This window comes from Oryzias latipes, chromosome 4, assembly GCF_053564925.1.
Source record: "Oryzias latipes strain Hd-rR chromosome 4, Olatipes_Hd-rR_3.1".
NCBI classification, from domain to species: Eukaryota; Metazoa; Chordata; class Actinopteri; order Beloniformes; family Adrianichthyidae; genus Oryzias; species Oryzias latipes.
In genome coordinates, this window is record NC_136240.1 from 21610328 (window position 1) to 21635449 (window position 25122).

A 25122-nucleotide genomic window follows, 5' to 3' on the forward strand; every position below is an offset into this window, starting at 1 on the left:
TTTTTCGTTTTACACTTCTGGAGTCACCAAGCTGTCTAGACTTACTGTTTTGTAGCCTCCATCCAAAAAAATGGTCTTGTACTGAAAGCAATGCCATTTTTACTTTTATTTTCTGCATAGATTAGTTTTTCCTCTATTAAAATTTTAAATTGCTGGAAAAATGGTCAGATTGTATATCAGTACAGTCAGTTTGAAAATTCTGAATTCAAATGTTTATGCATCACCATTAACTTTTAGATATATACAAGAAAACCATGTCAGATCTGAAAAGTTTTCAGATGTAGCTGTGATTGTTTTAGTGCAAATATCAGCTCTAAATCAAATTATATCAAACAATAATATTAGAATATGAACTAATTGGATTTACAAGAGGACAAAAAAGCATCTGACAGTTGCCAATTCTATAAGTTGCCTCAATAAAAATGATGAGAGGTTTTGAATGTTCATGGTGAGACTTCAACTGAGAGACAGAATGTAAAGAAAATAATTCAGGACATTGCACTGTATGAATTAAACATCATTTCTTGTGTATTTTTTTAATGGAGAAAAAGTATTTGGTCAGCAACAAAAGTTCGCCAAAGTACTTACTCATGTGACCCTAGTTGGCAATGACAGAGGTTTCCTCTTAGTCTTCACCAGGTTTGTACACACTGTAGCTGTTATTTTGGTCCATTCTTCCATGCAAATCTTCTCAAGAGCTGTGATGTTTTTGGGGCTGTGGCTTGAGAACACAGAACCTAAGCTTCCTACACAGACTTGTAACTGAGTAGGCCACTCTAGAACCTTGAAATGTTTTTTTTACGTAGCCATTCCTTTGTTGCCCAGCTGATGTGTTTGACATCATTGTCCTGCAGGAAGGACCAGCAACATTTTCTCCTCAATGGTCTCATTGATGAAAGGGGGATTTTGCCCAAAATTTAACCATTCATTCTTTCCAAAGCATGATGTTTCCACCCTCGTGCTTTACAGTGGGTTTTGCGAGTGGAGTTTATACCAAAGAGTTCTATTTTGGGCTCATCAGACTACACCGTCTCAATTCTCCTCTGAATCATAGATGGTCTGTGGCAAATTTTAGACAGGCCTTTAACGTGTCCCGGCTGTACAGATAACTACTTCAAACAGATGTCGTTAATAAAGGTAACCATTGGAGGATTGAAGAGTTTTTGAAAGGTCTGTGAGCAACACAATTCCTGTTTGTTTGTTTGTGGGAGATAAACACTTGATTTCTGCACCAATTAAATACATTTTTTAAAAATTATGATATCGCGGATTTTGTGTTTTCATTCTGACTCTCACAGTTAGAATGACCATTGCAGACCTCTGTCTGTTTAATTAGAGAGAAATACATTGAAAAATGTTACCTTTGGCAATTTGACGAAAGTTATTTTTAAATGACAGACAATGAAACAAAGTGACTTCAATTGTTTTTCCTAAATAAGCGTAGTAAAGCAGACTTCATTTATTTAAGAAAGGGTGAAAGACATAAAGGAGCATTTAAGAGTAAGGAGACATGGGATCCTTTATCTTAGAAATCTGTTTTCTGTCTGGATGCTGAACAATTTACAGGCCAAAAGGTTGTCCTGGAAAATTTTTGCCTCTGTTTCAAATGTCAATTTCATTACAGCTGTTTAGCCTGGCTGGGTCACAGTGTTACAAACCTTTTTCTGACATTATTTCAAGCATAAAACTCCATCTTAAAAAACCCTGACTTTTATATTCTTTTCATATAAAAATAGGGGAAGTTGACAAGTTAGAGGGTAAAGTATTGTTATAAAGATCCAGTTCAACTAGCATAACATTTAATTTCAAGTTCTTTCACTCTTAATTTTATTAGAATTTTGAAATTTCTATGGTTTTGTCAATTTATAAATAATTGTTGGTTGCATGCTCATGCTTTGTTGGATGCGGTGCATTCTAAGTTAGACTTTACTGAGTATGGCGCAGCTGCAACATTTGTTTAACAGCTTCAAATTCTAAAACATGAAACCTGTCCAGGATGCCCCCTCCCTTCACCCACAAGTGGCTGGGATAGGTTCCGGCAGCCCCGTGACCCCGCAAGGGACAAAATGGGTTTAGAAGATGAATGAAAGTTGCATGTTGAAGGTTTACAACATTTAAAATATTACAGATACTGGATTTTTGAAATCTCAATATTGTGTAAACTTTTGAATATTTTACAGGACATCCTACATCTGTCGGAGTACGACCTCTTGGAGCTCGGGGTCCACAACCACTTACACCGCCTGCATCTGCTCACCTCCCTGCGCCTCCTCCAGGAACGAGAAAGGAGGAGAGGTAACACGTCCATGATGACCACAACTGATTTTATCCCATGAGGTTGTCCCCAAATTTGACTCCCTGCATTGCAGAGATTATAGAGTCATGTAAAGGCATGCGTGTGCCTGGGGGGCCGCTGGCGGGGGCTGGTGCAGACCTAATCTCTAACTGTTACGAGGGAGCAAGGAAAGAGTGTTGAGGCTTGCAGTCCTGCTGGGTTTAATCCCTTTTATAGGTGGGTTTGTGTGAGAGACAAAGAGAAAAGGTTTTGTCTGCTCAGGTTTTTTCCAGCATGATACATTGAAATCTTGGTTTTGTCTTGGTGACTGAGTCATGCGTGACTCTACACTTCATTCAATGGTTTTACTGCATCTTGTCAGCTGGAGCAGTTGTTAGCAAATAAAGGATTTAAGGCAGACCTATTCTAAGCAGTACGATGCAAGTCACTCACTGCCTCATCTGAGGAAACCACGCTGTCGCTTTTGGCTGAACTGTTTTGGAAGCCAGATTTTCAAAAGCTTTTAAATGAGGCAGTAACTCCAAAAAAGGGTTGTGAGTGTTTCTTAACCTAATAATTTAGAAGTCCAGCTGGCCTGAAGAACACAATGTTCCAGTGAGGATACAAACTTGCTTCAAAAAAGTGTTGCTTTGATTATATTTTGCTCATTTTCACACATTATTGCTTTCTCAGGCGGTATACAAGGGTTGAAGGGGCTTAACATATTCCTGAGATTAATTTACACTTTTAATGGTGAAAGTTTAAAAAATAGTCTAAAAGCAGTGTAAACCTAATAAGAGTCCTTAAAATACACTGAAAGTAAAATAAATGTGTGACAACTACGTGTTATTTTTAAGTTGACTGAACTAAAAAAAATATTTATCTTAACTGAAGCAAATAATTAAGTTAGATCAATGTAAAAAAGTTTATTTTTCCAACATCCATATGTGGTCTTATCACCCTCTCACGGTGGAAAAAGTATTATCGAGCTTCTTCATCCACTAAATCATCTTCAAATGGACACGGCATACTGCTTCACCTCTCTGTAAACAAACTAACCTTCAACTAAACCTGCTCCAGACCTGGTTATGTTCAGAGCATGAGTTGCTGGGAATTAAGCCCTGAAACATACCTCTGTTTTTTGAAACCGAAAGCTGAGGTTGTCTGCTTCCTCAGTCTCAAACTTACCGTGGTAACCCACATAACCTGCTTTTTGGAATACCTCCCTGGTTTACACCTCAGCAACAGTGCTCCTTCAGATGCTTGGCTATAAGAGCAAACATGGGAAAAAACAATATCCACCATGGAAGCAACGGTTAGAGGCCAAAATCAAGCAACTCGGAGGGATGTGAGTAAGCTGACAGAGGCTCAAATAGGTACAATGAGAGAGCAAGTACCTAAGAGATACAGCCAGATGCCTATACCTGAAGCACTGGAAACTGCCAAACAAAGGCTCCTAGCCTCGAGCAGCCGCCTAAAGAGGTCCACAAGAGACAATGAAGCCAGACGGATAAACAGGCTGTTCGCAACTCAACCTGCAAAAGTGTACGCTCAGTGGCAGGGTCAAAACAGCCGAGCAGACCCACCAAGGCTAGAAACTGAACAGTACTGGAAAAATATCTGGGAGAAATGCTCTGTCCCCACTACTGTTCTGCATAGGTCTGAAGCCCCTCAGCCAAATAATCAACAAGACTGGCTATGGAGACCGACTCAGAAATGGGGCCAACATCAGTCACCTCCTCTACATGGATGACATCAAGCTATATACTAAGAGCGAGCATGACATTGACTCCCTGATCCACACCACCATGATCTACAGTACTGACATTGGGATGTCATTCGGGCTCGAGAAATGTAGCCGGATGGTGACAAAGAGAGGCAAGGTAGTCCACACAGGAGGGGTCTCACTCCCAGAAGGAACAATAGCAGACATTGAGGACAGTTACAAGTACCTTGGAATTCCACAGGGAAATGGCAACCTGGAGCAGGGAACAAGGAAAGCTGCAACAGCTAAATACCTCCAACGAGTAAGGCAAGTCCTGAGAAGCCAGCTCAATGGCAAAAATAAGACCCGGGTAATAAAAAGCTACGCACTGCCAGAACTGGCAGTGCGTATCTGATAACTGATAACTTTATCAGATACCCTGCAGGAATGATAAGATGGCAGAAGGAAGAGATACAGACCACAGATGTTAAAACACGAAAGCTCCTCACCATGCATGGAGGGTTCCATCCCAAATCCAGCACCCTGAGACTGTATGCTAGCCGCAAGGAAGGAGGCGGAGGACTAGTGAGCGTAGAAGCCACTATCCAGGATGAAACATCCAAGATGCATGAATACATCAAGTTCAAGGACAATGGAGAGCAGAGGATACAGTGCTGGAGGACAGATCCTCATGGGAGGACAAACCCCTGCATGGGATGTACCACCGGACCATAACTGAAGTGGCTCATATCAAGAAGTCTGGTCTACAGGACAGCACTGAAGCACTCATCTGGCAGCTCAGGCACAAGCCCTGAGCACAAGAGCCATAGAGGCTCAGATCTACCACACCAGACAAGACCCAAGGTGTAGGCTGTGCAAAGAGGCGCCTGAAAACAATCCAGCACATAACTGCAGGATGGAAGATGCTGGCAGGGAAAGCATACATGGAGCGTCACAATCAAGTGGCTGGAATAATATACAGGAACATGTGTGCAGAATATGGACTGGAAACCCCAAGGTCAAAATGGGAAACACCTCCGAAGGTCGTAGAGAATGAGAGGGCAAAGATCCTGTAGGACTTCCAGATCCAGACTGATAGAATGGTAATGGCGAACCAACCAGACATTGTAGTGGTGGATAAAGAACAGAGGAAAGCCGTTGTGGTGGATGTGGCAGTGCCAAGCGATGGGAACATCAGGAAGAAGGAACATGAGAAACTGGAGAAATACCAGGGACTCAGAGAAGAACTGGAGAAAGCCTGGAAAGTGAAGGTGACAGTGGTGCCTGTGGTCATTGGAGCACTTGGGGCAGTAACCCCCAAGCTGGAGGAGTGGCCACAACAGATACCTGGAAAGACCTCAGACCTCTCAATCCAGAAAAGCGCAGTGGCAGGAACAGCTAAGATACTGCGCAGGACCCTCAAGCTCCCAGGCCTCTGGTAGAGGACCCGAGCTCATGTGTGAGAGGCGTTAGTTTATAGTAAATAAGTTAGAATACATATGTATTTTTTTTCTTCTTAACTTAATTCTCAATGCATCAAGTACATTTTGAGTAAAAAGAAAAGAAAAAGAAAAAAGCCTCCACTCACTTCATCCACTATTTGCAAAAACTGTAGGTTTACAAAGCTACTAAATAAAGTGTTTTCAACAAAGAGGTTGAAACACCACTAAAAGATTCCCATTCACAATTTTATCTGTCACACTCTATAAACCACATATCATGTCCTCAAAAACTGCTAACTACACATTTGACCTGATCTCTTGCATTGCAGTAAAATCACCTTCAGGATGAAATGCGTAACCGTTTTCACACTGCAGCGAAGGCAGCTTAACAGCAGTTTGGTGCCTCTGCAAACCTTGAAGCAGCACTGTTCTGTGTAGTTTAAGCTCAGCTCTAATGTTGTTTATGGAACCTGCACTCCTAGACTGGGGCACCTTGAGTTCTCTGATTACTACTATTTCCCTTTTGCCTTCCTCGTTTTGTCACTTCCTCTTACAGCCCTTGGCATTTCCTGACCGCCTAATATTCTTTTCTCAAGGTGTTACTTTACCACTGTCTTGTTCTTTTATGAATGCAAGTGTTTGGCCTAAAAATGTCATCCAAAAGTATCAAGCTGTATTATTCTGTTTGTTTCAAAATAAAATAATAACAGGAGTGGAATAGAAATCTCTGTGAGGACTCGTGTGGGTTTCAGGTGCTTTCCTTGTTGTCAGTGATTAAAAAATAGCAGCAGCAGCTGACATCCTTTAATTAAAACAATTAGAGGGTAAGATATGGTTTGTTATAATTACCCTCTCGTGCATTTACAAGCTTAACATTTTTGAGGCATTTTTAGAAAAACCTATGTTTTCTTGCTGCTAACATAAAGAGAAGCTTTTCTTTGAATGTTCCTCATATTTCAAAGACTTACTTTAATTCTTGTTTGCAGGTTTAAGGCTTATAAACCAATGGTTTTAGATGGATTCTGCATTCATAATAACCTGCAATCTGCTGTTTAATTAAACATGAAGAAAAACCAACATTAACATAAATAATAGAGGAGTTGTGTTACATAAGATCACACATTCTTTTAGAAAACTTGAAAGGAGCAGCACTTTGTTTAAATCATGTGCCTCTGGTTTTAAATGGAGGAGTTATTTGAATGGATCAAGCATGTGGCTCTGAAAAGCACTGTTAAAAAGGTCACATATTAACTCATTTTAAACAATCTAAATCCTGCCTGTTTTAAAAATGCATCCTTCAACCTCAAATTCCTCACAGGTTCTACGTTTAAACTGTCATTCTCCTACAAACCATCGTTTTGTTGTGTCAAGACAGATTATTGGACCGACTCAAGCAACATGTGTTTGTGGGGAGATCTGGTTTATTTGATTATGGGTGTATCAGAGGGCTTTGACGTGATGATGTCACAGAGTTAGGACGCTAGGAAAGTGATAGATGCCTGTGTTGTGATGCATTTGTGTTACAACGAAGGAGAGGGTTCATAACAAACGGTAACCAACTGCCAGAAGCATCATCAATATAAAACTCATAGTCAGATTAAATTAAATGATCGAATGTATCTGTTTATAATTAAATCACAACCTTAAAAACAAAAATAAATTCCCCACCAGCTAAACTGACCGTGTTTGTATTTGACACCTTTCTTCTCAAAGATCTAGTTTCAGAACATTTTTCTGTTATATCCAAGCAGATTGCAAGGAGGCGGTGCAGCCTCCTTGTGGCTTATTTGGTTATCAAATACCAAACAGGGCAAGATAAGATCCTTTTTAATTCCCATAGTGGGAAAATTTCTGTTACAGCAGCAAAACCAGTGTGTGGGATCCGCCTTATTGACCACTTGTATTTGTCAATAATTCAGTGCTATGGAACAGCCTAAAATGGAAATTTTCTTTTCTTTTGTAATTGTAATGCTGCTTTTGAAAACCAAGAGTTTTTGGTTTGATAAAGATGTTTAAAATAAGAGTTTTTGGCTGAAGAAAAGAGACTTTTTTGTTCACTAAGGATACTTGTGCCTTGCAGCAGTGGATGCAGTTTGTTAATCCAGGAAAAAGAAAGTGCATGGGTTTTAGTTGTTTGCACTAAAGTGCTTTGTTAAAACATTATAGGAATTTAGGATTTCTACTTATCTGCTTTTTATATCAGTTTTAATTGGCATTAAGTCTGCTGCGAAAAAAACAACTGTGTTTGTAACAAACAACATGCACAAACTCAATGTCCAATGACAACACTCTGCAGGGAAGATGAATATGCTTCATTTTAATATTATTCTACATTTACTTTAGACCAAATATAAACACAGAAAGCTGCTTTGGGATGTGAAGCAGACAAAAGACATGGACTGACACCAGCCTTACTTTGTTTAGTGCAAATATGTGTGGGTTTATATATGTGCATTTGTTAGAGAGAGAAGGGAAAGAAAAGAACAGCAGATGCTCGTATACGTAATGGTGCCTCAGTAATAAAAGACTTTTAGTGCTCAGTTTATTGATTCATGAGCCAAAGACAACTCTTATGGCTTGCGCTAAAACAATCAAATCGTCCATTTCATTTAATTCCAAACTTTATCACATCCATTGCATAGTGTAGACATTTTTTTTTTAATAATGTCATGAAAAAAAAAATGTAACAAACCTGGGTAACTGCTATGGGAAATTTGTTGCATAGAACAGTCAACTTTGGATTACAGGATCATAGATTCTGTTACCATTTTGTCTGCCAATGTGAAAGTGTCCTTGGGCAAGATGCTTAACCCCCATAATGCTCCTGGTTACCTGGTTGGCGCCTGGCATGTCAGCCCTGTCGCAGTCCATGTATGAATCTGCGTGTAAATGGGTCAACAGGAGTGTGATTTGTTAAGTCCTTTGAAGAAGGTGGAAAACTGTCATGCAAGAATACACCTTTTCCAATTTTTTTAATTTATGGTCATATTCTAATCCTATAAAATGAGTATTTACATACAGTATACAAATATTATCTGTGCCTTCTCACCTCTTTTTCTGAACAACATGCTGTATCACTTCACAAAACAAGGTACAGAAAACTAGCAGATAAACACAGACAAGACAGCTCATCTGACAGGACTTTTTGTTTGTTTTTTTTTGTTCTACAACTTTAACAAGCTAGATAATCCATGTTTCCATCATACAGGAGGAACAGTCTCTCATAAAGGTGAATCACTTGTTAAGATGGACGTGTCAATGTCAGTAACATCAGGCTGTCAACGTACTGCTGTGATCGCTCACATATCTCAATACAGAATGTCTTGTTTTCTAATCAACTAATCCAAGAAACGAAGATCCAAATAAGTCACTGCTGGTTACAATGTTGGTTAAAAAATATAAATAAAAGGGTTTTGGTTTATTTTGTAAAACTTAATTTCTTTTTTTTTGTAATGTGGATTAATTGCTTTTGTCTTCCATTCCTAAATAATTTGCTTTTTGCTCAGATAATATTGATTTAAAACAACCTTTAAAATGACATCTTCCTCAAAGAAGTTTGCGGGTTATTAAAAAAGGTATTTGCAACATTGACTTAGTTTCCAAGTGCTATGATTGCTTTAATTGTGAAATAACTTTCTGAAATAACCAATTTAGCCTTGCATTTTACTCAAACAAAATTTCAGAAAAACTAGCAAATTTTGTGTAACTGTCACACACGTGCGTTTGGTTCAAACTTTGATTGGGTTTCTGATTGGTTTTCATTTGTAACCAATTTACTGATTTAAAGTGCACATTGATGCAAATGTACAATTTTCTAACATTTTTTTGTTTGAAACTAGAAATGTTGGTTGCATTTATTACAGATTGCATCAAATTAAATTCAGACTCATGCATAAAACTATACAGATAAGAAGGGCAGCAAAAGGGGAGATAGGGATGAGGGTGAGAGGAGACAAGGAGTCCATGGAATGAGGGGGAGAGAAGAGATCGAAAGCTGGGGAGGAGGATGAGATCAGGCTGTGAATGTTCTCTGCATGGTTCATATCTTTTTAGTGAGGAATAACACATACAAAAAAATACAAAAATACAAAATAAACCTCGTTTTCTTTTTCAAATAATTTTAAAGTGTGCGGACACAACAAAAATGTATTAAAAGATTTGGAAAGCAGTTGTGCCCCATGGTTTTCTTGTGGTTATCTTTAAAAAAAAAAAAAAAGAGTGATTTTAAAATAGCTTTAGCCATGGTGTTTTGCTGCCAGTATGCCAAATCAGGGCTTGGCCTGTGACTTCATACTAACAGGAAGTGCAGGAAATGGCCCTGATGGTGCAGCAACTTCCAAGTGCATTTCAAAGATGGAGTTAAGAAAACATTTTAGTGAGCAAACGTGTAAACTCCCAAAGCTTCTAATGCAGTATTTATAGTTAATTTAGCCGATTAAATTTAGTCAGGCGATGAAATGTCTGTTTAACATTCCAGAAAATTTTAAAATACCTTGATACAGATAAGAGAGACAGAGGTCAACTCCCAAATGATGTCCACTGACAAACCATGAAAACCTCTTGATGTTGGTGAGGATCCATGGATTTTCCTGCTTTTTTTCACTAAAAAAAGAGAGATCATTCTTTTTCTGTTTATTTTAATTGCTTTTACCATATGAGGATGCACATCTGAGCTCATTGGTATGGATGTTTTGTCCTTTTAGCGAAACCTTGTGAGCAGCTTTTATCACAAGGACATGTGTCAGTCATTTTTGTAGGATTATAGCCTCCCCATTCAACCCCCCCCCCTCCTTTTCTGAGTGTTTTGGAAGGGTGCAGGTGATTCAGGAGATGATTACAGATTTCAGCATTGACTCACAGAGCTGCTTCTCGGAAATACCACCCCGGTACAGAAAGATGCCAAAGAATGTCCACATACCTGTGTGAAGCAATGCTGAAATGTACTCAGAATGAAAGCTAAAGCTTGTTTTCATCAACAAACTATCCTCCTGCGTAAATCAGTAAGCAGGATCAGTTCATTTATAAAAATTATTAAGATGTTGTACTTTTGTACACCTACATGCATTATTTTGCGTATTAATAAACATTTTTATCAGGGATGTTGGACTTCTCCTTCCTTTTTTAATCGCTAACTCCCAACAATAGATTTTGATGAAGACATTCATGTGCTTCTTTTACCGTTTGACAGGGGCATTTATCACGTGAAATCCCTTCTGCCAATCCCTTTACCTGAAAATAAAACTAAAGTAGGTCAAACTGAAATATGCGCTTGTCCTCCTTTGAGTTTACTGTATGAACAAGCCTGAGCACGTTTGGCAGATTAAAGATAAAACAGAAGCTTGACTTTGCCAGTCTAAAGATATCCCAAGGAACTAATCCATGATGGTATGTTTTTTAAGTTCTAAAATGAATCCCTGCTGACATCGTAATCACAAGCAAGTGAAGCAAATATTCCCTGTAAACAAATGGTGCTGATCTTTGCTTGCTGTTTGGAGGAGTTTATACAATCTCTTTTATTTCTGTGTGATGAAACTCCGAAAATAGCCTGTCTTAGGGGCGGTCTTCCACAGTTTTTCAAAAAGTTTTGTACTACCATACTGCACCTTACACTGCACCTTCAGAGTTTGACAAGTGCATTAAGAGATCAAAATGCCTGCATTCACATATCTATTATAACACATCAAACAGTTTTTAAGTTAAACACTTAAGGAGTTCAACACAAAACAAACCTACTTTATGTCATGTGTTTTTAGTCCATTGCTTTTTACTTTAAAATACCCCATTAATTAAGGGCAATCAAATGTTTAAACCACTGAGATGTTAAAGAATTTGGTTGCATGTTGTGCTTTTTGGATGTTATGTAAACAAAGATGTAGTATTAGTGTGTTTTTTAAGATATTATTTTCAACTATGGAATTTGCACATACAATGCCAATAATTAGTTGTACTTATTTATTTATTTTATTTAGGCTGGGTGGGGGTATTTTACTCCTATTTTTCCGTTTCACACGTGGGGTAAAAGTTACATCTAATTATATTTTAAAATGTTTGGGCATCACTTGATACCCAACATCATCTCAAACTCTGATCTGAATTAACGGTTAATATTTATCAAGGAACGATAGTGATATTTTTTCTAAAAATAAAATAAAATAAAGGAGGCTAAGTGACAGGAAGTAAGGTGAGATCTTGGCTCTTCATAAATTCAGGAAAATGAAGACGTTAATGGATCTTTTTGTCTGCAAGTGGATGCATCAGAATGGAGTGGAGCAGGAAGACTTTGGCCAACCCATTTGAGTTGCTGCGTCACAAAAGAGAGCGTTTTCAAATGGCAGGATTTCTCTGCTCCTGTTTCATCCAGATTTAAATAAAGAAATACTCATTAAGGCAGTTTAAATCTTAAATTCTTTTATATATGCCTTCCACCATAAGAAAAATGCAACAAGAATATGTTAGAAACACAAAAAACATTATTTTCATGAACCAACTTCCAGATGTAACAGTTGTTTTATGTCTCAAGACTGGATAGGTGTCTGTCATGTGAATCTTTCACTTTCCTGCGGAAACCACACCTTCCAAACTAATCAGTTTATCATCTTCCCAAAGACTGCATATTTATCTTGATGTTTGGCTTACACTGCGTTATCTCTGAGCACCATGAGCAGGCAACTGACCAAGTGGTTCTTTGTTAAAGAAGTACTAGTCCATTTTTTTTTTTTTAGATATCTTTAGACTGTCATCTTTAGCTGTGCTCCTAGACAACAAAACAGGATGCAAATGTGATGCCCATGTTTCCAAGGTCCACTCTGACCTAAGTGTCACATGCCACTCATGTACATGAATTCATCTACACACACACACAACTTCCAGTTGTGTTTGGTCTTTTATATTCCATTTGTTCTATAATTTACATATTCATTTTAAAATATGGTTTTTGGGCCAATTTACATTTTCTCTGCTTTGAGACTTTGTTCACTGCTAAAAATGTTTAATGTTAAACACCCACTCTTTCCCACCACTTTTTTTTAACATGTTCTTGTGGCATTTTTATCATGCTGGTGGACATGTGTAAATAGAATTAAGATAGACATTCATTTTTGAGTATTTCTTTATTTGATTCATTGTGAATCAGCCGCAGAGGGGAAAAAGCTTGTAGGTGTTACGTAGAACCTACAAGATACAAGCTCCCTGCTTTGCCTCATTTTGATGAATCCACTTGCAGACAAATCAATCCATGTACGTCTACATTTTCCTTGTCCGAGCTGGTATCTGACTCAAAACTATACTCCTGGATAGCTTTAATATTGCTCGCCAATTTTGCTGTACCGCTAATGTTTGGTTGGGATTGTGAGGGGTTGTAATCTAGCGGAAGACAGTGTAAACAAACAGATAATGGGAAGTGAGGGCAGGCTTACTCAATGCCAACAGTCCTTCTTACAACTCATAGGTGAATTTCGAATGCTGCTGCTTTGCAGAAACTATTTTCTAGAAAAAACACAGGTTGTTTAATTTCTGCTAAAAACATCATAATCGTAATTAAAAGACCACTAGGAACATTTTTACAATACATTAAAAGACGATTGTAAAAGAACGCTATTAGAAGAGAGTGTTGAGTAAGAATTTGGTGATTTTTGTGCAGATTTAAGGACAGTTAAAGCAAACTGGTCAATTTTGACTAGGAACACTGAGGAAGGGTGTTTCTTTTTGATATTGGTTTTGATAGATAGTGGTGAAATAGTATGTTTAACAGTAGCATCTTGTTTTTCTGTCTCAGTTATGTGTTTGCCTTTACAACTCACTGGTGTTTGTGAATACCATAAAAAAAAAAACATAGCACTCAGCGAAAATATCTTACAGCAGGTAACAGCGTTCTAACCCAATCTGTGTGAAGCATCGTCTGTGTGTGGGCCATTGTGGACCATCTGATTATCTTTCACAGCAACAGGATGGGCTTGCTGCATTGTCTGAAGAAAAGGAGACCACACACTCCAACCTGCACACACACATACACGTGTCTGGGTGTTATCAACTTCCAGACAATACAAAGGAACAGGAGCACAAAGACAGGAGAGCGTGAGGGCAGCCTGCACACACACACACACACACACACACACACACACACACACACACACACATGAAAACAATAACACCCAGCTGTTTGAGATGATGAGATTTTGTACCTCTTTCATCTCCTTCAAACATTGTGTCAGTTCAACACTGAAATGATAAGAATCAAACAAGAATGTGAAAAAATGACAATAAACCTGATTTTTTTTTTAGCCGACATTGTGCAAAGTGTCGAAACCCCTTTAGTCTGGAGGGCACCAGAGGTTGTTCAAACATGTTGAATCCACACTAGCATCACTTGCAAACAGCAGCCATGTGGAGTTTCTTAAATCTGATGTGATGGGGGCCAAACAAAAGGGCCTGGAGCATGAAATATAAGGCTGTGAGGGAATGGCATTGGAGACGGGGAGAGGGAGAAAGAGAAGAGGGCAGCAGAGAGTTTTGTTCAGTGCTGGAAGGCAGAAGAGACAGTCCTAACAAAACAAAAAAAAAAAAAAAGGAAGGAATAACTCCCCCCAGCACAGAGAAGAAGAAGGAGGGGCTGGCTGATCACGCATTACTCCCTGGAGAAAGAAAGAAGAGGGCAGGGCTTGAGATCGAGCTGCACTACTTGTTGCCTGTGTGAAGGAGCATAAAGACTCCAAGCCGGTCAGCCTGTGGGTCAGTGAGCTGTTCAAAGCATGAGGGGAAAAACGTTCAGCCAATGTTTCCAAGCTTAGGAACGATATAGGAAAAATAAGCACAAACAGGAGAAGTGGTCACACTGACAGGTAAGAACCTAATTTTTAAAATTCTCTTATAATTTGAGCAGATGTGCATTAAAAATGTCATTTCTTGGACTAAATCTAAGTAAATTATACAGATAATGCTTCCATACAAGCGAAAGCTGTTTATTTTCCCGCACTTTCATGACCATTTGTCCCTTCATCCTGACTTGTTTGCCTTCCAGTGAGTTACATTTGCTGGGACTTTTTTAAGCAATCTGTTGCCATCCCAAGGCGCTGGGTGTAACTGTAGCTGAGATTGGCTGTGCTTGCTGTGGAAACCCCAGCAGGGAGTAATTAGAGGATATGACGGATAAGATCTGCATAATTCTGCTTTTGGGGTATTTTTACTACCTAAATAGTGAGAATTTTTTTACTCTATTTTTACAGCCTAACTGGTCACAGCAGATGGTCACGCTTACTGAGTCTGTTAGTCGTGAAGGTTTCTTCCTATTCTTCCTTTAACAAGAGTTTTCTCCACAGTTGCCAATTGCTTGCTCAGTATGGGGGATTCCACTAAAACCATTAATGTAATTTGTTAGTCACTTACTAAAATACAGACAATTTGGCCATTTTAAAATGAACTGGACTGATTTAAACAGTTGAAATTTGTTTTTTAAAACAATCATAAATAATTGAGTTTTAGAATAAACTGAATTATATATATATTTTGTTCCAAGCTCAATTGTTTAACACTGGATTGACAGTGCAATGTTTCGTTTTTGGCTGTTGCATCTGGAAAAATATGCGTTGAATTAGCAAAACAAATATGGAAAATCAATTGGTTTGCTTTGACAGGTTGGGTGACTGCTCTTGATACTCAAACTGGAGAACACATCTTTAAACAGTGAAGCAGCCACCCATGAGATGAAAGCAGGGAGAGTGTGTTTGTGCTCATGCAGCAAGTTCCTTCAGACGTTAGTCAGTGTCACATTTAAATGTCACGATGGCGTTAAGCATAGCCTGTGAGATTGAGCCTTTAATTAATGCTGTGATGTGTGTGTGCCAGATTTACAGATGTCAACTTCTTGCACTTTCAGTAGCATTTACTGTTTCCTCAGTAAATGGTATCCCAGGAGCAACATCTCATTTTTGTTGTCTTTTGTGAAACCCACTGCCTCTATTCTATAAAGTCAGGAAGTGCATTTGTTTATGTTTTTTTTTCTTTAGTGTAGACATTTGTGAAGCTAAATTTCTCACAACTTCAGACACTAAATTGACAGAAAACACATTTTGAGGAAAAAAATGTGTTATCCAACATCAAAAGTAAATAGATTGGCTACATTTTGTTAGGATATTTAGGTTATTATATAAAATATACATGAAGCAACAAAGCTAGTTTGTGCAACTTTGTTTAAAGTGTAAAATTATGATATAACAGGTTAAACTTGTAGTTTTGTAGATATTCTCTTAAGGTCAAATTCATAAAAAGTAGACATCTGTTTCTTATTTCAGCTAAGCTACACTAATAAATGTCTGCAGTCTCACAAAAAGAAAGATATCACTCATTTTGAAATCTCAGTTTCAGCATGTAAACCTCATTATAGTTTTCTTGTCAGCACTTGTTAATGTCATGTTTACAAAGTCATACGCTGGGACTTGTAAAAGGGCCTGTTAACCATGATTGATGCCTCATTACTATTGTTTATCTGAGGGTTCGTCATTCTGCATTCTGGATGGAAATTTACTCATTGATGGAAATCTGGTTTTTGGTGTTTTTTACATGTTCTTGTGGCATTTTTCTTGTAATGAAGGTCATATATAAAGAAAATTAGGATTAAAACTGTGTATCTAAGTATTTCTTTATTTAAAATTGTTGTGAATCAGGAGAAGGTGAAAAAATGCTGTTGGAAAAGGCTTGTAGTTGTTAGATAAAATCCTTCAATGGGCAAGCCACAAGCTCCCTGCTCCGCTCCATTCTGATGGATCTACTTGCAGACAAGTAGATCCATGTACGTCTTTGTTTTCCTCGTCTGAGCTGGTATTTGGCTTAAAACTTTACAGCTGGATAGCTCCAACATTGCTCGCCATTTTTGTAATGTTAGGTGAGGTTGTTTCTGATGTACTCCTGCCACTCTGCAGAAACTATGTCCTAGAAAACGACCCTGTTTTTTTTTTTATTTTGCCTAAAAATGGCATAATCATAATCAAAAGAGCACCAACAGCGCTTTTACAAAAGATCAAAAGATGATGAGAGTGGGAATTTAAACTCCAACATTCATTTAAATATTTAGTTGAGGTGTGGACAATGGTAAAAACTGGATGTATGAAGATAATTTATCTTCATTGTAAATGTGCTACAGTCTGTCACGCGCTTTTGTTTTTAGCCTTAGCGTCGAATGGGTCTGTGATTTACCTGTTGCATCATTTAACATCTTTGTCTAAAAGTCACATTGTATTTTTATAAATATTAATGTTTTGTTAATGCAAAGTCTTTCTTTAGAAGTAGCGCTCTCCTTTACCTAAAACTCAAATCATTTCAGAGTAAAAAGGGTCTTCATCAAACCATTTTGGTACTATCTTCAGTTTGTTTTCATATTCATTATTAAATTTAGTCTAGAATTGTGGAAACGCTGACTTTTGAAAGCAGTGAACTGCAAAAACTGTCATCTTTCATCAATTACACCGCGTCCTTTTCTGGTTCTTCACACCCATATCACTTTATTTTTTTCCTCTTCAGAAGGTAAACATAGGGAACAACTATCACTATCAAAGCTTTACAACGCATTAAAAAAATTGGAAACATAGATGACCTCTTATAGAGTTAACACTTTGGTGCTAGTTTAAAAAAACCTGCTGGAGCCCTCCTAAAGTGTGTATAAAATATTATTTTACAATGGCATTGTTTTAAGAGCAACTTTAAACATGTTTCTCATCCAGCTTCAGCTGACCCAGTGTGACTCAGCTCTCATCAGGGTTATCAACAACCCTTCAGACACTGCGTATCTTCTCCCCCTGTGTAGACTCACAATCTGGGAGCTCACGCTGAGGAAGGTTGGGTGTGAATGTGTGAGAAAGAGAGAGACAGACCAACATGCTAAGATTTAGAAGTGTGATGTGGCAGCTACTGCTGTGGCGTTTAATAACAGCCTCATTAGTGTGTTGCACACACACTCACGTGCACGCTGGTAGGCCCACACTCGGTGCGCCACAGTAGGACACCTCTTTCTCCTTTCAACAAAGGCTGGCTCTGCACAGCAGTCATGTGACACTTGTTCCCATTGTTCACTACTGGTGAGGGGTGGTTTTGCAAACACACTTTGTGTGCATGTGTGTGTGTTCATGTGATTGCCAAAACAGGAAGACACTTTAAGCCAAATAGAGAAAACCTCTTATTCCCATACATGTTTTTGTTTGTCCTCGCTGTTGTGTGTGTGGGTGTGTGTGCATGTGTGTAATGACAGGCTGCTGCTGCTGCAGCATGGGACACTTACTGTTTGATGTAAACGCATATTATTGTGTAGAAAGGAAAATCTCTATGTTGGTTTTGTATTTTGTAAACCAGAGGACCCGTGTAAAGCTGTCTGTCGGACCTGAATTGTCTGTTGTCAGTGGAGTTAGGGATTTAAATAGGGACAGGTAGCCTTACTTACAGGCTCCCACCAGTCCCCCCAAAACCCCAATTTTAAAACCACAACTTTGAAAGGATTAAGCAAAGTGCTTTCTGACTCCTAAATTGATGTGTAGTCTGGGCTGGAGAGCTTGTGATCAAACAGTTGGACTGAATCAAGCTAAATTTAACAGGAAGGTAGAGTCTCCAACCCTCAAGGGCATATGGGGAATTAAACAGATAATCTTTGTCAGTGAAGGGAAGAAACAAGCCCTTTTGTTTTATTGTCAGTCACCCCTGATAATGTGTTTACTACCATCTCCATGCTTGTCTTGCTGTTTCCTCTTTGAGTAACTTCAAGACCTTTTTGTTCCCACTCAAAGCCATGTGTTTGTGCCTCCATTTGTTTGTGTGTCTGTGTGTTCCCATCTCAAGGTTCTTCACAAATGTTGCTGACCGAGCGAACTTCACTTTACTGTTTTGTCTGTTTCCTCGTACTAAAGAAAACACTTTTCACACTCAAGCTCCTGCATGTTATTGTGTTTTTGTATCTATATTTATAGTAATGAACTACTTTTAATTATCAAACAACATGTCTCTTTTTCTACTCACAGCTTTATAAAATATCCAGTAAATAAATTCCGTACGGCAGCTGCATTCTGGAAAGACGGAACAGAATTTTTAATGTTTTCTTTATTACCACACTTTTAACTTAGCAGACCTTGGTTTTCGTTTCTACTCCAGTTTTTTTTTTTCCAATGTGTCCTATTCTAGCCTGATCATGTGATTTCTTGGGATTTTGGCATAATCAGCAACAGTGATTTTTAGATGGACTTTTTAGAAAACAAAAGAGCAAAAATTATTTAAATAGCATTAGCATATCGTATTTTAAGTAAAAAGAGCAGTTTAAAGCACAAATAGGGAGAAACCTGAACCCTAAAAAAGCCATAAAGACCCTCAGGGTCTTCCAAGTGGTGCTCATCCTTTAGTCTTTCTGCCCCTCAGAGGAATCCACACCAGCATGCCTTAGTAGTGCTTCTTTACTGTAGGTGTTGAACTTGGTGTTAGAGGTAACATGACAGTTATCTCAATCAGAATACTCTGATGTTTCCTCCCCCAGTCTAACACATCCCTGTCCTGAAGCCACATCTGTCCTGCAAAACCTCGCCAACAGCAGCAGCTGATCCTAGACAGCGCCCACACTAAAACCGCTGCATTCGTTAATGCAGCAACATGCTTCAGATGATAAAAGACATGACAATAAAAATACCAACTATATGTAAATATAGGCTACACAGGATGAATGACAGACATTAAGAGTTGGATTTCAATTAGACATAAAACAGCCAAAGTCAAGACAGATCAAATATGGAAAAAATGAATGTGTAAAAGCTTCAGCCAATTATATAAAAGTGGGAAGGTTTTCTTTTATTCTCACTCATTTAAAGCTATACACTCAGATCCAAGACTTTTAAATTATTAATTCAACACTTAGTTCAGTGTTGAATTAATGTTTTTAATCCTGGCTTTGGTTGTGCTAAGTGATGCACAATGGTATGATAATCAGTTTGTTGCTATAAATACCTTCTGGCACAGAGAGATTTCCAATGAAATCAGAGAAAACTAAAGTCAGCTTTTATAAATGGCCCCCTCCACTCATGGATATAATTAATTCATTACACACAAAACATGCAAATCCTTTTACTAGTTCATCAGATCTGTTGGTATATTTTGCACAGAGAGGTTTTGGCATTAGTTTAAAACCTGCAGAGAAATCTAAAACACTCTTTTGAGCATGTGCACGCGTTGTGGGGAGATTTGACCGATAGCCCAACAGCTGTAGACTGAAAACGATGAGGCCGTAAAGAGAAGAGGGGAAAGAAAAGTGTATTAGCGTGAATGGTGGTCGGACAAAGAGAAGAAGGAAACAAAGTCTGGGGCCTGAAAGAAGATGGACAAACGGCAGGAGGCATGGATGTCTGAGTAAAGGGGGTCAGAATAGAAGGGAAGGGTTAAAAAAAAGGAGCAAAGTGACTTAAATATAGCAGAATTGAAAAATAGATGGAACGGAAGGAGAAGAAGGAAGTATCTGAAGAGAAGTAAAATTAGAAGAAGGCTGTGAGATTCTTCCCATTTTCTTTAAATGACTTCCAGCAGCTCTTTGCATAAATAATCAATTTAACACAGTGGTTGACAAAGTATTCATGAGTGTAAGTGCTTGCCTTTTCACCCTGGGGGAGCTGGTCCTTTCTCCACTGCAAAGGTGGTTGTGTGTTTGCCAGATGGTCTGGGCCACACACACACAAATGCACATGCACAATTGAAAAAGCACACACAGCTGAATCCCTCAGGGTCTTCCAAGTGGTGCTCATCCTTTAGTCTTTCTGCCCCTCAGAGGAATCCACACCAGGATGCCTTAGTAGTGCTTCTTTACTGTCTATGAACTTACTTATCACACCCAAGAGTGCAGAACGAGCCAGCTGTTCCTCACTCATTTGCATCTGTTAACTTTTGTCTTTACAAGCGAGGTGACTCCGTGTTGAAGTCACTGCTTTGTTCCATTTCAAATCCGATTTTGAAAAATGAAACATTTACCCATCTTCTTTTGGTTTGCAATAAAAAGGTTTCAGGAAAGTTTAAAACGTTTGTTTTTATTTTTACATAATGGGCTCTAACATTGCAAACTTCGGGGCAGCATAAATATTCTTAAGGTCAAACTTTTTGACCACAGAAGTCTGTTTTCTGTTGTTAAACTCTTCATTCACTTGGTTGCACATCAAATATACTCAAAAACATTTCTTTTTGCATAACAGTTACCTAATCAACACTTCTTAAATCTGCAAACTCTTGTACTCCACATTTTTCTAGGTATGTTAATTCGATAGAATTTACATAAAACTGTAGTTAGTTGAATAGATCAGTTTTATCTCTGTGTTTAATGCGACACTTGCTTTTTTAAAGAAAAAAGTTGTTTTGAGGATTTTCAGACATGGTCCAACTGTAAAGAACTCCAGCAGCTATTGTTGTTGTTTTTTTATATCATTTAAACTATAACATTGTAAAGATTTTTTTTTTTCATATGAGATACTTCAGTGCCTGTCCTGAACAGGATAAATAAATTAGAAAAACACAATGCTTGTAGAAAACAAAGTTTTTTTCCCCATCATATTAAATTGAGATTCTTTCTTCTTCTTTCGCCTGTTACTTCCGGTTGGGACATAGGCCGCATACAAGAGCTCTCCAGGCCGGTCTTGGGAGAGTTCTTCTAGCTGTATCCACGGTTTCCCCATGCTATTGACCCCTGCTTCCAGATCTCGGCGCCACGTGTTCCTAGGTCTCCCCCTTTTTCTTTTTCCTTGGGGATTCCATGTTAGTACCTGCCTTGTAGTGCTGGATGCAGGTGTTCTTAGGGTGTGGCAACCCATCGCCATCGTCTTTTGAAGACGTATTCCTCTACTGGTTGCTGCTCCGTCCTTTCTCATAACTCTTGGTTGCTGAGGATGTTGGGCCAGTGCACCATCAGGATTCCTCTGAGACAGATGTTGATGAAGGTCTGGAGTTTCTTCATCAGCTCAGCAGTAGTCCTCCATGTCTCACCACTATAGAGTAGTATGGGTTTTACCATGGAGTTAAAGATCCTCATCTTGGTCTTGAGAGTCAGATCCATATATGTTCTTCAGTTGATGGAATGTAGCTCTTGCCTTGCTGGTGCATACTTTTACGTCTGCGTAAGATCCTCCCAGTTTGTCGACGATGCTGCCAAGATAGGTGAAGATTTCCACTTTAAATTGAGATTAGTAGAAGTTTATTTGATTTCTCTTTTTGCTGTAAAATCTGTTTTTTTCTTTTCGTGCACTTAAAGAGGCATTACACAAGTAATTTTGTGCAGAAAAAAACAAAAAAATAAACGTTTGTTCCTTTTAAAATTGAGTTCACCAGAAAATAAATTAACCAAAACCAACCTTCAGCAAAGATAGAGCTATGTGCAACAGGTAGACATTACATTTAATAAAAAAAATGTAATCATCTATTAGTCTTTAATATTAACTCACCACACAGATCCCTTCAGGTGTGGGTCTTCGTCTGGTCTGCCTCTTTCTGACTAGACTGCAGCTCTGCTGCTTATCTGATTGGGATTTACCTGATCCCAATCAGATAAATCAAACAACAAGTACACTCCTTGACGTCAGATTATTGAGTCTGATAAGATTAGAATCATTAGGATGTATTGAAACTTGTCTGCCTGCATATCTGCCATGTCATGATATTTTGGCTCGAGTATGACTGACTCATGCCCTGTCAGTGATTCCGAGCACAAGACGGCCCGCTGTCCAGTCATCATCACACCGCAGGGGAATTTCTCGAAGACCTGCCCAGTGTTTTCCAACCCTGCTGAGCTAGCTGACCTGTTCATCACTGCGTATTTATAGTTGTGTCTGTCTGCAGAGCTGCAACATGTGCATAAATAGTTAGAAGCAGACAAGTGTTGTTGTTTTCATACAATTTATAGAATGATAAATTGCTGCTTGTTTCAATGTTTTGTATTACAATCTTACCTTTACTCTTTTTTTATAACTTCTGGATTCTGGCTTCTAAACTTGTTCATGCAATATTTAGATAGACATTAAAGTACATATTGCATAACAGCATATTTCTCACCTCCCTCTGATGCTTTGTGGCATGTTTTAATCACCTAAAGGTGTATGAAGATAAGTGAGCGATTGTCATGTCTTCTGGTGTGGCAAATGTGCCAATGTGGCTCCTGATCCAAAACTTATCGGTTTGAGTTTACGTCAGTTTCTGCTTTTGTTCAGATCATGCGACTGAAAGATTAAAGTTGACCTCATTTGACTTTTGTTTCCATGGTTGCAAACCTGCATTTCCCATAATGATGTTGATGCATTCTTGAGGAACTTCTGTCAGGCGTTAACTCCGTTTTATTACTAACTGATACACATTTTTATAAATTATTATTTATTCTTTGGAACACGTCATAGCCGCTCCTCTTAAATTTGTTCAGGAAATGACTTGTGTTCTCTGCTGGACTCTAACCGATTGTGTGTCCTACTAGAGTGGAGAATGATGGCGGAGGGGCGCTTTGCAAGTCTACCCAGATCCCTCCATGCTCACCACACCCTTGGAAGAGGCTCCACCCACACAGGAGTGCCCAGCGCCTCCCTTGCCCCCCATAGTAGTGGAATCTGCTCTTCCAGGAGGCTTCAGGCCTCCCTCACCACCTCCATGGACCTCCTTGGTGCCAAACCTGGGTAAGTCTTAAAGACCTCTCTATTTGTGCTTTAACCCTTGTGCTATCCTAGGCACTTTAACATTGGGAGTTGGGTCATCTAGACCCACTAGACAGTACTCTGAACCTTTTTTCTTCAATGATTTGTGATCTTCACTGGTGTCCATGGATTACATGAAATCTTTCCACCTTTATCCACCTTTGTCATGGTAGAGAGAACACGTCAATGCAAGGGTGGGGTCATCTAAGATAGCACAAGGGTTAAACTGCTCTTTTTACTTAAAATACAATATGCTAATGCTATTTAAATCCTTTTTGCTCTTTTGATGAAAATTATGTTTTTTTTAACATGTTCTTGTAGCATTTTTCTGATGATGGAGGACATGCGTGGAGAAAATTATGCTTGAAATTTAATTTCTGTGTATTTCTTTATTCGAATCATGAATAAAATTTGGAGCAAAAAAAATGCCATTGGAATGATCTTAAAAGTGTAGACAGAGAAGTTTCTGCAAGCACAAGCTCCCTGCTCTGCTCCATTCTGATGCTTTTGGGCTACTTAATCCGTTTACGTCTTCATTTTCCTCATCCGAGCTGGTCATTTCAAAACTAAACTGTACGGCTGAATAACTCCAACACTGATCGCCACTTTTGTTGCCCCAGCAATGTTAGTTTGGGGGTGTGAGGGACTGTAAGCTAGCGAGACAACATGTAAACAGAGAACTGAGAGTGTGTATGTGTTTATGTGTGTGTGTGTCGGGGGGGGGGGGGGGGGTTGGGGGGGTTGCGCTCCGTGAAACTAGTCCCCGCCACTGCGTCACAGAAAATGACACAGCTTTTTTGATTTTCCCTAGAAATGGCATCATAATAATTAAAAGACCTCTGGGAAGGCTTTAAAACACATAAAAAGATGATTGGAGTGGATTTTTAATATTAAAGAACATCAAGGCCCAATTCGTTTTAATCTGTCAAATATTGTGTAAACAAACTTTTTATGAAACACTGACTCATTTCTATTTGTTTTTGGCTTAAGTTTGCCTCCTGGCGTACCAGATATCCCCACTGCAGCCTACCAGCCCATCTCAATCCATGGAACTCTGCCTCGGCGAAAGAGAGGAGCTGGGAACAGCAGCACCCATGGGAGCTTCACATGGGAGCCTAAAGCCAATCAGGCCTCACTTTGCAGGAACCCATCACTGCCTCCAGGACACATGCATCAACCCACGACATCCTCACTGGCCCCAGACATCACTGAGGACTTTAATAGTTACAGGTACTTGTTGAAATACAAACTAAATGTTTTGTTGGACCTGTTTAATCTTTTAGTTTGTTTTGAATAAAATTGGACTTACTGTGAATATAAAGTTAAGTGACGGCCATAAAGATAAAAACTGCTCATCTTGAGAGTGGGGCATGACAGAGACATGGAGGGTGGGTTAGCATGAAGAGAGAGAAGGTTGTAAATATAGCCCAGAGGGGGTGTGGCAGTCAGCTCGACTTCAGAGAAAGCTCACACAGCTCATCTCTCATCACGTCCTCCCATCTATCTGTCAAGAGTGTAGAGTTACAAAAGGCTGGATTAGATATAGCCAGCTTTGTGTGCGTTTGTGTGTGTTCATGTGTGTGTGCGCGTGGCCCTGAGCAGTTGGGTTTCCTTTGTAGGTGCGGGTGTGTCGGGGTTGATCACAGATTACTGTGAACTCTTTGTCTGTTCCCTTTATCTGCGCGCCTCCACACTGGATCTGTTTCATACGCGGCTGACATAATTTGTTCGGGTCAGATTCAGCCTCTGCAGGTGGCTGGATACTGAGCTGCTTTGTAATCCCACTGAATGATGCTGAATGAACCAAACGCTTCACGCTGAAATGACACTCTTTGAGAAAAATAAAAAACGCAAACATGTACATTTGCTTTTTTTTTTTTTGAAAGAAATGTTTGCTTTTATATTTGCAAGAAAATTCCAAAACTCATGTAGAATTCCTCAGAGTTCTCATGTGAGCTTCCTATAAAGAGAAAATGAAGGTGTGGAATTGCTGCTCAGTCGGTCTTTATGACCCATGCTGTCAGCCGACCTGTG

The 25122-nt window shown here is 39.0% G+C and overlaps 2 protein-coding genes across 3 annotated transcripts in view; one reads left to right on the forward strand and one right to left on the reverse strand.

Moving 5' to 3' along the window:
• Positions 1-20160, reverse strand: part of hps3 (HPS3 biogenesis of lysosomal organelles complex 2 subunit 1) — a 51875-nt gene extending 31715 nt beyond the window's left edge. The window contains exon 1 of the mRNA XM_078946083.1: positions 20026-20160. The gene's annotated coding sequence lies outside the window, so the exon portion shown is untranslated. The remainder of the gene's footprint in view (positions 1-20025) is intronic.
• The window catches only part of bcar3 (BCAR3 adaptor protein, NSP family member), a 62114-nt gene that overhangs the window by 11984 nt on the left and 25008 nt on the right, over positions 1-25122 (forward strand). Inside the window, exons 3-5 of one of the 2 annotated variants that reach the window (XM_078946097.1) lie at positions 2181-2295; positions 22875-23070; positions 24079-24318. In XM_078946097.1, the coding sequence (XP_078802223.1) occupies positions 2181-2295; positions 22875-23070; positions 24079-24318 (551 nt within the window). Of the gene's footprint in view, positions 1-2180; positions 2296-14092; positions 14260-22874; positions 23071-24078; positions 24319-25122 lie in introns of those variants that run through there. The other variant, XM_011474199.4, reaches the window with a different exon arrangement.